Genomic DNA, 14,736 nt, shown 5'->3' on the forward strand with positions numbered 1-14,736 from the left:
TGTTATCGAAGGACAACATGCCATCAATGTACTTATTGGTTAGGACATTACAAGGCCTCTGTTGCATTGTTCTGATACGCTCTTCATTATAACAAGCCTGGTATGAAAACAAATACGCAAACCATTTTTACTATGGGAATACTTATTTAAAGGTGTTGTCATTTAACCCAACAAATCCTACTTATACCTCGTGATTTCAAATGTATTCGAACACAATATTAATGGCTCAAATTGTCATAGGGTCTTAAAACAGTACAATACAATTGATATTTTTAGGACAAATGGAAGTTTTAAAATGCATTACCGCGTTATTTTTTTTGTATTGCCTACCACGCATAAACACATATTTTAGTAAAAAGGTGATACAAGTATAACAATATCAAAACGCTTGTAACGTATACGAAGCAGAGTATGTAACAGTACCTTCTGCGTCATCACATTGTGTGTTCATACTGATGAATATTCACACAGGCAAATATTAACAGCTGTTTAATCTGAATGAGATAAAACAGTATTAGTATATAATACCATGTAGTAATTTTTGTAGTACAAATCATAATTAATATCAATTTTAAAAAAATCATAACAAAAACAAACATCATCTTAAAGGATTTTAATGACAAAATTACAATCAAATCAATAATAAATAACAAATTTAAGTAGATGATGTCGAATAGGTACTTAAATATTAATGGGTGAATCGGTCCACTAGTAAAGGGAGGTGTTTTTTCTTTAATTATATCAGTGGATATTATATTGTTAACTTTTTAAACAAACTAATCTATAAGAAAGGCGATGAACTTTCTATACTATTAATATACTATCGATTTACAGAAAATACAATAATGACGTCATTATTCGCTTGATTTCGCTAAAAAAACCATTTAGTTGGATTGTTGTACGTATTTGTATATGCAATTATATATAAAATGAACAATGAAAGGTATGCAAATGGTCTATGATTATCAAAATATCCAAGTTAATGTTGTTATTTTTAACTCTATGCCAACATACACTACGAATGGTCACTGGATGTGAAGATATGTCTATATACGACATATTGATGAACAGCCTATTTTTCATGTGAAAACGTAAGGCAAAGTTCGCGCTGTACTTTGTGGCAGATTAGTTTGCAACAGTCAAGTAATAACAATTATGCCGGAAATGCGAAAAAAATGAACCCATGTTAATGTATAACAGAACCGCAACATACTGGAATGATTGCCACGTAAATAAACAAGAAACACTCGAGATACATCTATAGTTTTTACAATGCTACGCAGACAACAATTGAAATGATCACTATGATTTGATTATTATGTAATTGTTTATTACATTGATTTTGTTTCAGTCAATCTGTACACACACCGGGAATCATGCTTACAAAGTCATGTGATACCCACACGAGATTTGAGAGAACACGCGATAAAACATCACGAGTGGTGACGGATCGCGTGATACCACCCACTGAAGTTGACAGATCACGTGATATCACACACGAGAGTTTACACTGATGGATATTTCAACAGAGCCTTTACTTCTGTGATTTTCACTAACGTTACTTCCACGATTGTCATCGAACTGGTCGTTATTGTTTTCATACCTTACACTGATGTGTCTCTCAAGAGCTTTGTCACATTGTTCTTCGTAGCTAATTCTGTTTTCCTTGTTAGAAGTATCTACTTCTCCCTTTGGATCAATGAAAGGATCGGAAGCAGACGATACATTGTCCATAACGTCCGACGTCTCCGCCACACTGACACTAGGAGAAGCAAACTGTCCTCGATAAACACCAATGAATACGTTTTCGTAGTTCTGAACCGTTTTCTGTTGAGTTGAATGAGTGGAAGGAGAGTGACGTATAGGTTTCTTAGGCGCAGACTTTGATGAAGCAGAAGCTGTTGATGCATCTTCGAGACTAACTGCCCTTTTCATTTCTATTGTTACTCTCGGTTTTAATTCCCTGTGAACTTTCTTCTTGCATCTGAAAAGATTTTACATCAGCTATAACCACAAAATGTTTTCTTCCTCTGAATTTCACTAAAACATATCCGCACGGATGCATGAAATTTCTGTAGGAAAATTTGTATTTTTTCGGTGGTTTTTTTTTAAACTTAAAAAACTTATTCATTACAATTGAGGTGAATATGTCCCAGATATTCTGGAGCATAGGCAAATCATTACATAAGCTTGTCAAGATTAAGCTATTAAAATGAACAGCCAGAGCCAATGCATAAAAGTCTTTTATGGTGGTAGTCTCATGCTTAGAAATACATTTCTTGCAACAAAATGCATGGATCGTCTGCGCGTTTGCTTTTTAAGGCGTTTCAAGCATTATAAAGACCATGGTTGTTTACAGTGATACTCTGACAATAAATCTCAAAATAAATGTATGCCAAATTAATTTTTAACACTTATCTGAAACCGCAAAAGGAAACTGAATAATACTTTATATATATATGTATATATATAAATGTATACATGACTGAAGTACTTAAGGTTTTCTAGCTAGTTTGTGTTAGTTTTTTGTCACATTATTTCCTTTCATCATAGATGGGATATTTTTGACTTCATTAATCTCACTTAGTAATATTAAATTTACATGATTTGGAATTACATTGATACAAATGCCATTTCTCCAATCAACAAAAAGATCAAGGGACTCATCAGTCACCTGGATTCTTATGTGTATACAGAAAGATGAGTTCTTGCTTTTAAACCAACATTTAACACACCTAATCTTAGAACTCAAGGTTTATTCATTTGAACTAGAACAGCGGCAGCTCAGTAAGAACCCTGTAACGTTGCTATATAAATATATCCCTTTAATCATCAAGAAGCCATCTGCTAATATCGCTGCGCAAGCAAGAAAAAATATTCATCATACATGTGCTATGATCTGACTGGTTTTTACCACCTCCATTTTTGCAGGGCTGAAATAAATGTAAATATCAACATAATGCTCACTTGTTTTATCTGAATTTTAATAACCACACCGCAACAAGAGCCAGGGTTGTTGTTAGAGAACAAGTTTGTCTTCGAAGTATGAACCAAAATGACCTTGACGTATGATCAGTTCACGCCTTGTGCTTTTTGGTTATAATGTCATGAAAATATAGCATCAACCTTGTGGCCTGTACCTTATGTCAGTTGACCTTTTGTGTAATTCCGACCAACTGTTTGCTTCATAAGTCATAATACAGAGAAAACAAAAACAAAACAAAATCTGGCCTTGACATTTGATCCATCGACCTTTCATCAGTTGTATGATTCTTAAAACCTCACTTCACAATTTCATAACATTTTATCCGTTAATAAATGCACATTTGGACATTGACCTTTGACCATGTGACCTTTCTCTTTATTCAGGTGACTGACTGTATAATTCTAACCAACAATGTTTCACAATGAAATGTTCGTCAGTGAAAAAATACCGAATTTGACATTACCTTTGACGCAATGTCCTTGACCTCCCTAGACATTAACCTTCGGCCAGTTTACCCCTTGTTAAACTCAGACAAAAATCACAAATCTCTTTATATTGATTTTAGAGCGCAACATGTCTTCTTGTTAACTGAACAATTTTCATGAAGCTAGGCCTTTTAGTTACTGAGCTGAAATCGTTTAAAGATGACACATTTGGCCATTGTATCTTTGAATGTAGGTCAAGGTCATTGATTGAACAAACTTTGTAGCCCTTCATCTCAGCATGCTACTGGCCCAATATCATGACCTTCAACCTCCTGGTTTGGTTTATTTTGTTTAACGTCCTATTAACAGCTAAGGTCATTTAAGGACGGCCTCCCGTGCGTGCGACATGCATGCGTGTGGTGAGTGCGTATGTGTGTTTTGGGAGGCTGCGGTATGTTCGTGTTAAGTCTCCTTGTGATAGGCCGGAACGTTTGCCGATTTATAGTGCTACCTCACTGAAGCATACTGCCGAAGACACCCAGCAGGACACCCCACCCGGTCACATTATACTGACAACGGGCCAACCAGACGTCCTACTCATTGTATGCTGAGCGCTAAGCAGGAGCAGCAACTACCATTTTTAAAGACTCTGGTATGTCTCGGCCAGGGGACAGAACCCAAAGCCTTCCTCACAGGGGCGAACGCTCAACAGAAAACCAAAAGTGAGGCATTGTCAAGGGAGACATTAGGAAGAAGAAAGTTGTTCAGAAAGAAGAGAAAAGATAATATCCAAAGTTTAGTCGCCTCCTACGATCATGCAATGGGGGGCAGTAGGTACAATTCTTACGCCCTACCTGCAGGTAGCTTGATGTGAGATTTTCAGATGTATAATATTAATACGTATCTCCAAAATCTTCAAAATGGAAAAACATTTAACCATGTGGTGGGACAGTACAGGTTCGTTACGTCTAAGATGACTAGGAGGGCGGGAAGGGAGCGAAATGCCATTAGGTCGGGGGATATGGCAGTTACAGGATCATGGAGATTATGTTGAGGTTTGGTTATTGGCAATCTAATTTATCTAGTGGGCGATTGGGAGAGAAGAGGTGGAAGACATATGTTGGTGTTACACAAACGGCGAGATGGCAGTAGTAGCGGGTGTGCTTAGTACATGACTAACGGTGAGTAGGTATGACTGTGGTTTGGTATTGGTAAAGGAGTCGACTATTGCCGAGTAAAAGAAACGATAGTGAAATTACAGTGGATATGGTGAATGAAGTCAAGGAGGCGGTTAAGGAAGAAGAGGCGATATGGTGACCGAGATGGAAGAATTGGTGATTAGGGAAGGTGGCACATACATTTGACTCCTATATTTAGATCAATATGTTTTATACGGATAATGTGTTGCCACTGTCTTATAATTACCTTGGTATTGTACAATTGACGATAACAATGACGATGATCAGGCTGAAGGTTGCAACAATAAGGATTGTTCCCAATAATCCAGTACCACCTGTCCAGAAATAAAATTACGATTAAACAAACAACAAGTAAATTATCATACATATATACATTACGTACATACAAATAAAAACATGTCAGACCAATGCTTTAAAGAAGTTAGTACATTACCTGTGATATCTGTATCTGGTGCACTCCCCGCATACATATTCTCCGTTTTAAATCCAGCACCAGCTATTCTACCACCAGGCTAGCTATCCTGTTAATGACACATAAATAGCCATAACGTCAATCAGTTAAATAGCGTGCACAGCATACCACCTTGTACATTTACTACGAGTCCTCTACTCCCTCGTGGTGTCACCACCGGGCAAACAGTATACGAGAAAGTTGAACAGTATATATACGTGATATCCGGTTTAAGTAGTATGAAATTCTACTACACAAGTCTACATTTTAACTCCTACTCCGCTCATGTATAAACGAACTATATGGCAACAACAAGAAGTATCATTAACCAGGATTGATGACAACTAATCACCGATGGACTTTTTGAAGTGTCATTGTAATATGCGATGCTATTACGTACATCTAGTCACCGGGAACGAAACATTACAAACGCCAAAGCAGTATGTCAGTAAGCACTAAACATAGACACATATATATCCCGCCTAGGAAATGCAGTATAGCATGCATCTCCATACACCGAAGTATGTATTGTTAGCTACTGCATCAGCTGCAAAGTATAAAATATGTTATCATATAATAATCCCTGTATAGGGTGATTAGGATACCACATTTGATGTTAAATAGAGTAACTAAGAATGAGTATGTCTTCAAAGTCAGAAGATTACGTGGTGAGTACCAACTTTCAGAAATCCCTGACAAAATATATACACACAGAAAAGTAAATTATCGATACTCCTCAAACAGACATAGATCAAGTAAAAGCTAACACTAGATGGAAGCCTGGAATAGTAAATAGTTGATTAACACTGTATTGAGAAAATATACAACGGTGATAGGTGTTTTATAAAGCACGTTCCCTACACCACTCTCTTATAACTATTCTGTTATACAACATAACACTTATATTGACATACCAAGTTAAACATAAAAATTAATATAACTGCTTTGTATGGAGATAAACAAAAATATTTACCACAATCTACGAAGGTAGGCGACGTCAGTTGGTTTTACACGAGGTGTAAGCAGGCGTGTGTACATGTGACAAAATATCATGATATATGAGTATATTTCCGTATTTGGAGTGTTGGGGATATCCGAGCTATTACGTGCATTCACTTCCGTGTTCTACAGTCGACCAGAGCGAATTAAGCTGTATTAGTGACATCGGGTCCGATGTGAAACAACACTTAGGAAAAACAATATGTATTAAGGGGTTAGCGTGTATTGAATAAACCCTTAAAAACTAAATTAGAAACATCGTTGATTAATAGTGTAAAAAAACGTGCGGAATCAGTAATAAAACTCACGACGTTGTCCCTTTGTGACGTTACTCCACGTAAAAATGACGGCGCCATTTTGAAAGGACTGATCAACGCAATTTGAGCGTTTTCTGCTCTTAATCTGTGCAAGAAATGCGAACGTCAAGTGAATATTTTTGGGGGGAAATCAGAAATACAGCACAATATCTAATCTGTCTATCTCCGCTTCGATTGGAAAAATCGGCTAGTTTTAATAAGGTGGATACAAAGGTTCGCTCTGTTTGGTCAAAAACAAAAAAACTTTTATGTCACTGTAAAATCTTATATTTACACTACTCATCGCTGCAATAAAAACAAAGTTTGATAAATTTATATATTCCACTGGCTTAAATGCAATATATAACTACTTATAAACACAGGCCAATTGGGTCTCTTATATTAAACCAAATTTGTGGGTTAAATAGTAGAAAGAAAAGTGATCTGTGCATAATGGTTTGTGGTATTATGTTCGTCTCAGATATATCTAAACAAACATTTAACTCTCCTTTATGGGACGAGAAACTATTGTTTCTGAACAATGGCTCTGGTAATCAATGATTTCCTGTTCAGCGTACACTCAATCTTCTATCTCAGTCTCACCAAAATTGGGCAAAATTCAACCTTGACATCGATTATTGTGTTTTGTTCCGGTATCAAATTATTCTTAATCGATATGTACAGGAAGCATCCGTATTTTATGACGTCAATGGCCATTTTGGTCAAAGTCGAGTTGAGCGGAGGTCTTGCTTGTCAGGAAAAGTCTTTCCTATAATGTTAAAATATGTATGTAGAATTTTTGTGCGTCAAGTCGTGATCTTTACCGACACAAGGATAATTCAGAGCAGTTTATTGATTCTTTCTCCCAAAACACCACTGGAACAGCAAAGCTAGTACAGAAATATAATGGAGTTGTAACTACTCATTTGAAGTTTGCTGCCCTGCAGGTAGGTCGTTAGAATTGTACCTGCTGCGTGCGTCCCCGTTAGGAAAGCATAGGTACCTGTGTCCTGGTCGAGACATATCGGAGTCTCTAAATATGCTAGTTACTACACCTGCTTAACGTTCAGCATTCTTGGAATCGGACGTCTGGTTCGCCATTTGCTGTATATATTGATTTCCAACAAGACTATTCAGGAAAGCAAAAATTCATAACAATGACTTAAATCAATCATTTATGAAAATGCATATTTAAGTATTTGATACCAGTTATCAACAAATATTTCAAATGTAATTAAAGTATCTGATGATGGAATGATTTCGAACAAAACAGTTCAAAGTCGTGTGTAACATCGAAATGTATCGACTGTCTACATTGTACAATTATTGCTTGTATCTGGACACATTTATTAAGTTGTCCTCGTCACGTTGACATTACTCACACTTAGGTTGTTGAACACTGGTACAATACGTACAACACTCCTAACAGATGATATCTTACGAACTATCAAGTATTAAATACTTTACCTCCTTAACGGTACAGACGACAATGTAACACCGATATGTTAGTTGATAGCTCTTGGCCATATTTTGCATTTGCTATATAGCTCATAAGAAATTATTGTGTCAGCATTACAGCACTATTGTTATACGTTAAAACCTATAAATATGCCAAGAGTTTACACAAAAAATATGTGGGCATTGGTATTTCATTTACATGCTGTTTAAGCATTTGTAGTACAATGTAGTGTATATGATATGTGTAACATGCCAACGCTGTCTTGGTTAACATTATTATCCTCACATTTATATCAACACACCAAATCCTAAAAAATTTGTTCCACGACCAGACCCACACAACGGCATGTATATCGTCACAACAGTATAATACTATATCTCTACAGTATCACTGATACCAACAGGATGTGAAGGACTCAAGGGACAGAAGGCATTGTCTGATAATCACATCTCCGGGAAACTGTCTCTAAATAAAACACCAAATCTCGTTCCGAGAGAACCACAAGCGAAGATAAAGGGATTGCTTCGGTCACGTCGTTGTATTTGTACGGTATAATTCACGTCGGAACATATGTTTATAAGGAGGTAAACTAGGTCAGTTGAATGAGACCAGGTGTTCTTAGAAAATTGATGAATCAGCCAACCTTTTATCACGCACCACGATACATGTTTGAACACAATTGTGTGGAACATGTAAGTAGGAAACTATTCCAGTTATATACAAAGTAGGTCACACAAGAACAACACACGCCTTAAGGGGAGAGACAAGATTATGGAGTACAATAAGTACTAAAGACGAAGTGCGGATACAAGTCATACTTAAAACACAAAGTAGCTTATAAACAGCGACTTAATGATGGTCTTGACGAAGTTTCAAGACACTTTCAATCCCACTTGCATTTGATACCAAACTATGATAACCAAGGTATCATCAGGCGTGGAAAAGGCAACTAATGGAATAATGTTAATCACTCCTAAACAGGTATTGTGTTTGCGTAAATGGATATCTTATTCATTTAAAGCTATTTTCATACTAATCATCATGAAACAGTTATATGTTTTATTTATTAAAACATGGACGTCCAATTGATATGAAGGTTAGAGATTAGTAATCTGCTCAATATCAACAACATCAATGGACATATAGCTGATCATCGTCTGAAAACATCGGCCTTCTAAGAATATTTCCTGGGTTATTTTTAAAATAAAAAAAATATAAGAATTATTGGTATATTTATATTTGTTAAGTTTTTATTTTACTACAATGAACAATGCAATGTATTAAGTAAAAATGTACATTATAGTCGTGAAATATGCTGATGATTCATATAACATACTAAGAAAGTGTCATTACTAGGAAATATACTAAATATATAATTCACTGGAAATTACTGTCGTACTGTTTAAAACACTTAAAATTTACGTCAATGTCTATGGTGAATCATACACGATGTTTACAATGCATTGTTGATTCCTGAAGCTGTTTATCAGACTGTGCTAATAAGCGACTATCAGGTCCTGCCTGAAGTAAGATCAAATGAGCCGTGAATTAATTGGTTTCAATTTTATGATCACCTGAGATGAAGTCTCAAATGACCTATTGTACTCGCCTTTATTCCGTCGTCGTGCACAAACAATTTACAATTTAAAGCTCTCAAACTCCCTGAAACCTCCCATGGCCAAGCGTCATCACAAGATATAGTCCCGAAACCCAAGGGAACTTAATGGTGGAACAAAAAGAGGTCACATTTTGGAGTATCAACTGTTTTGCTTTTAAATTACCAAATTTGTGAATTTCGTGACATAGTGAAAGGAATGGAAGTAACCGTGGGAGATCAGATTGGGTTGTTTTTATTTAGGTTACGGAGTATGGTTTGTACAGGCCACTGAGTATTTCATTGTAGCGACGCAGTACATTTTTGGTTCTGACAGTAGGTTATGGAGTAATTTATTGTAGTGATGCAGTACATTTTTGGCTCTGACAATAGGTCGGCAGTGTTATAGTGATGTATTTAATGCATGTTTCACACAGTCTGTGTTAGGTGATGATGCCAGACATTAACGATCTGTCACACCTCCTATAGACACCAATACGCGGGATGTTCTCTGGAGAGACAGTCATTTGAAGTCGGTGTCACATACGTCAGACTAACCCGCATTCATCACATACTTTGTATCAAGTTCTTTGCTGGGTTTGAAATATTCACAATAGCTTAATTTTGTTCTAGTCGTAATTTTGTACTGTTCCAATCATATATGCGCAATGTTTTTGTGATTGTTACCTATTGAAATGAAAGATAAAAGTTTGCTACATGAAATGAACAATTATTAATTAGAATACAATTTAACACGTTTGTTTTAGCGGAGTCACTTGCCAAAGATAACGTTTCACAATAAATATATATATACTCGTATATAAAATATATATGCACATATTCACCGTAGTACAACTACGACAATGGCATGCCTTAGATCGTGAATTCGAAGCCATGCCAGGGCACGAGTCGTAACATTGTCTCTATTGGTCACTTGTTTTACTATGTTATAAATATATATACGTATGCAGTACGAGTATATTTTTATCGCGTGTTGGTATAACACGCCATTTGTTGTCAATATAAAGAAATATTGTCAAAATAAGACACCGACACGTTTGAATGCGATAATGTTAATTATTTAGTCTGATTGTTACTGGGAATTGTTTGAGGGGGCAGAAAGTGTTTAATCGAAAAGAAAAATCATACACTTGTTCATTTAATAGCACACACAAAACGTGCATGCTGGAGATGGAGTAGGCTTTTCCGGTTAAAGGAAATCGGACGCTGCAAGATATAAAATATGTGGGTTTGTGAAGTACTGGTGTGTAAACTTTACAGAAGAAGACGTTAGTCGTTAAACAAGTGGTAATAATTTACCACGCGTTACAAACGGGAGCGATAAACCATTGTGTTTAAGGTGTCGTATCATAGGTCACTGTAGAGTGTATTCTCAATAGGTCGTCCAAAAGTACACAAGTTTGAAGAAATATGATGCTCAAAATCGCATTACAAGGCATGTGCAATTGGGAACGTCAGAAAGTTTTTTTTTACAAACTCAAGGCTATTAATATGTACTTTTGCAGTAACACATGATCAATATAATTTTTATGACAATGTCGTAGAGTAGATATCGATATATGCTGACGGATGAGAAACCAGTTATTATCCGTTTTTTTGTTTCTTTGAGCTAAAATGTAAACTAAGATTATTTGAGATAAGTCCTGAAGTAATAGACATCGCGTTTTGATGGCGTTACACACATTACATTTAAGCATTTCATATCAGTATCTTCACCAAGGGTTATGGCGTTTTGGAGACAGCTGACCTTGGTGTATTGGAGACAGCTAAACACTTAGCATGAAACAGTTTAATGTACCCGCAGGAAAACGTAATACTTAATGGCTTTGTACCATCAATTTAAATCCCATTTGATCAAACGTTATTTTCAACAAAACTACTTCCTACTACCTGTTCATTATATTATATCAAAATATAGCGTAAAAGGGAAATAACTCTTGTCAGAAATGACAAAATTAAAAAGCGCATGTGTATAACTCTAGCTTTATTTCACTAATAATAAATTTCATGCAAACAAATAGAAAAAAATGTAAATAAAATACATTTAACGAACATTTATAATAATTGCTGAAAATATAAGTTTTAAGAAATAACACTCAGTTTGACATTACAAAACAAATTATATCATTGTCAATATAATATTGTACATAATAAACGGTAAATATTACATAATAGCAATGTCAATATTACAGCATCCACATTGCTAACTTCCTTCAAACAAATTTACATCACCGGTATTATTGACATTAAAGCACGTATCTTTATTACTTTTACCTAGGTTTACAAGCCTACTATTTAAACAAATGCACTACGTAATATTCAAAAATCAGACTGATATGATAGAAAATTATCTTTGCAATGTATATCATAACCAAACTGATGCACGCGTTATTACCAAGCGGTCCATTATCATGCAGTCCGTTTGATAAAGGTCATTGAATTGATAAATGTGGTGAATATCCCAGGCCGAATCATGACATTTACACACTTACACTTGATCTAACTACTTGGTAGTATACAAGCAAATGCTAATCTCAGGCATGCAAATATGTATGATTTACGACAGTCATATGTAAATCAATATTATATTATTAATACATACATACGCAATATATATATATAAACATTCCAATTAGCTCATGGCTTGCATACAAACGCATGCGACGGGTATCGGTACATCAATATGTTTTCAAATAATAATTAGTCACTGGTATACAGAAACATTTCATCCCATGAACTGCAATTCATATAATTAAGATGACGTTTTCTGAACCACATGCAAATGGTTCAGACTGCACATTGTTATGCTTATACTAAGTGTAAATACTTGGCACCTGGTGTCAATAAATATGATCTGTGGCCACCGATTACTGAATGATATGCAGGCCATTATCTTATATACCCACAAAGACATGTCGAAGTGTCGATAACAAATCCTGAAGCAATTTGGTTTATTTCATATTTGAACGAGACTCTGATTGTCACTATGCCATTCCACGTCACTCCTCACATCAACACAGACCCTTATTACTGTATATAATGTTCATATCATATCTCCAAATTTGAACACTTCAGAAAATGACTACGTTTTATTATCCAGACGTACTTATTTCCGGATATGACTACCACGAAAGTATCAATACAAACAACGTTTAGTGTTGTACATATCCTGAAAGTTATGTTCATCAATCATTTTCCCCGTTGAGTGACATCCTGAATAGAAGGTCTATTTGCTCGCTCGGTGACCTTGGTAAACGACAATCAGCGTTATCATCAAAAACATCATCATCATAATTTGCGTTGGTTTTCAACATTGGCTCTCTCTCCGGAGAATCAGAATTATTTTCTGTATTTGACACTTTGCTATCTGGATCAACAACAAGTGTGTGTCCTGTTTCCGGCTGTGTTTCGTCTAATTTATCAAGGCATTCATGTGATGCGTCAATGAAAGGTACATTCCAACTGACATCATCGCGAGAACCTGGCGTAAACATGTCATTCTGGGATACGAAGTTGCCTTGTGAGACGTCCAAAAGAACATTGTCGTAAGAAATTTGTGATTGACCATTTTTCAAACTTGATCTGGCCGGTTTTTTGGGAGTTGGTGTTTTAACCGGGAACGGATTCGTCTGTGTCTCTATAGCCACTGTCCCGTTAACTGTCCTTTGGTACGACTTCGCTGTTGGTGAAATGACATTCGGGTCATTTCTACTTCTCCAATACCTGTTCAAATGATTGTGAAAAAGAATATAACCCTATGTTGTCAACGTCATTTATATGTGATATATCAGGGAGAATCAAAACAGAAAATGGTAAATGTTAACAGTGTATTTTTGTTTAACTAATTCGAATGACATAATCTGTATCCTATAATATTACGCAATAGTATATCAGTGCATTATATACAGATAGATATTATGCTTATAATTATTAGAGCCATACTATTACTTCTAAAGTTGAAATAAAAGAGTGTTTTTAATATTTATAAACATAACACTTTTCTATAAACAATATATCATAAGTACATTGTACTGCACTGCACAGCGTGTACATACATTCTCTCTTATCTCGGCGTTTTCTTGTGCACACATGTTTCCTGTCATATCGATACTATCAAATTACAACTGACTATCCATGAGGTCAATACTCGATTTGATGTTTATATTACTCTTTCATGAAGGTTACGAATGAAATGAAAGTAAGCACTTTCGTTAAAGATAGGCACCACACAGTAATGCTCCAACCGATGGCGAATCTATATGAATATGTTGGTGACTACCGCTTTAATATTTTTTGAGCAATTCATTTAATAGTTGGTTGTTTGCTTTCTCTATTTAACTCGATTCCACAAAACGTGTTTTTGCTAATATAAGTACCTGTTGATTGATGAATTAACCTACTACTGACAACAAATAAATAAGAACAAAAAAAACTAAATTTCTAAAGATCCCCTTAAACTTACCTGTGGTAAGCAAATGCTATTAAGATAACTGTTATGAAGAGAACCACCATCAGCGCAATCAACAGCATAACGAGACCTGTGTAGGTAGTAATAAAAGTTTATTTAATTTCCTTTACAGAGATTCGATATGTTCGTTACGAATTTCGTTATACTTATTCGAACACGTTGATGTGTTGATGTTTATAAATACCCTTTACTATACACTTTACGATGTTTTAGTCTAGTAAGGTTTTGTATTACAGTTCTGAAAGCTGCAGTGATCGTGCATCCAAATGCATTTACTTTAAATTGAAAGAAAGGTTTGTAGGCAAAACAGAACAAGAGGCCCAGAGGGCCTGTATCGCTCACCTGGTTTCATATGAAACAAGAATGATGCTTAAGAATATTTGTGGCTGGTATTGCTATGTCAATATCATAAGCATTTTATATGGGTACATGTACATTGGTTTTATTGTAATTCTAAAAATGTGAGGTTTTTATGCCAAAAGGTGGATTAATCCATGAAATGAAATTGACTTTTGGCGCAACCCCATATGGATGCTACCACACAAATGTGAGTGATATCCATTGCTTAGTTTCAGAAAAGTAGTTTAAACCAATTGACCCCTTTTGACCCTGCCTTCTGCCCCCGGGGGGTCAGCTCCTTCCTTTATACAATTTTGAATCCCTATGCCATAAGGATGCTATCAGTCAAATATGAGTTATATCCATTGCTAAGTTTCAGAGAAGATGACCTTAGGAACAAAATAAACCAAACCAAATTTGCCCCCCCCCCCCCCCCCCCGGGTCAACCCACACATTTTTACAATTTTGAGTCCCCACCCCACTCTGTTGTTATGAAGAA

General features: G+C 35.7%; 2 protein-coding genes across 7 annotated transcripts in view; both read right to left on the reverse strand.

The window, feature by feature from the left end:
* Positions 1 to 598: 598 nt before the first annotated feature.
* On the reverse strand, positions 599 to 6,194 carry LOC117319868. 2 transcript variants are annotated; one of them, XM_033874582.1, is made up of 4 exons: positions 6,035 to 6,194; positions 5,044 to 5,131; positions 4,837 to 4,924; positions 599 to 1,984 (listed from the first exon to the last, which is right to left on the reverse strand). In XM_033874582.1, exons 2-4 carry the CDS (start codon positions 5,078 to 5,080, stop codon positions 1,492 to 1,494), a joined length of 618 nt encoding a protein of 205 aa, XP_033730473.1. In that variant the 5' UTR covers positions 5,081 to 5,131; positions 6,035 to 6,194; the 3' UTR covers positions 599 to 1,491. The 2 variants fall into 2 exon arrangements, with proteins under 2 accessions (XP_033730473.1, XP_033730480.1); XM_033874589.1 differs by lacking the exon at positions 6,035 to 6,194 and adding an exon at positions 5,462 to 5,830.
* Positions 6,195 to 12,329: 6,135 nt separating this feature from the next.
* Positions 12,330 to 14,736, reverse strand: part of LOC117319881 — a 41,121-nt gene continuing 38,714 nt past the window's right edge. For 4 of the 5 annotated variants that reach the window (XM_033874615.1, XM_033874605.1, XM_033874609.1 and 1 more), the window contains 2 exons: positions 13,893 to 13,968; positions 12,330 to 13,153 (listed from right to left, as the gene is read on the reverse strand). The gene's annotated coding sequence lies outside the window, so the exon portion shown is untranslated. The remainder of the gene's footprint in view (positions 13,154 to 13,892; positions 13,969 to 14,736) is intronic. The other variant, XM_033874622.1, reaches the window with a different exon arrangement.

This window comes from Pecten maximus, chromosome 2 (genome assembly GCF_902652985.1).
Source record: "Pecten maximus chromosome 2, xPecMax1.1, whole genome shotgun sequence".
Taxonomy (NCBI): domain Eukaryota; kingdom Metazoa; phylum Mollusca; class Bivalvia; order Pectinida; family Pectinidae; genus Pecten; species Pecten maximus.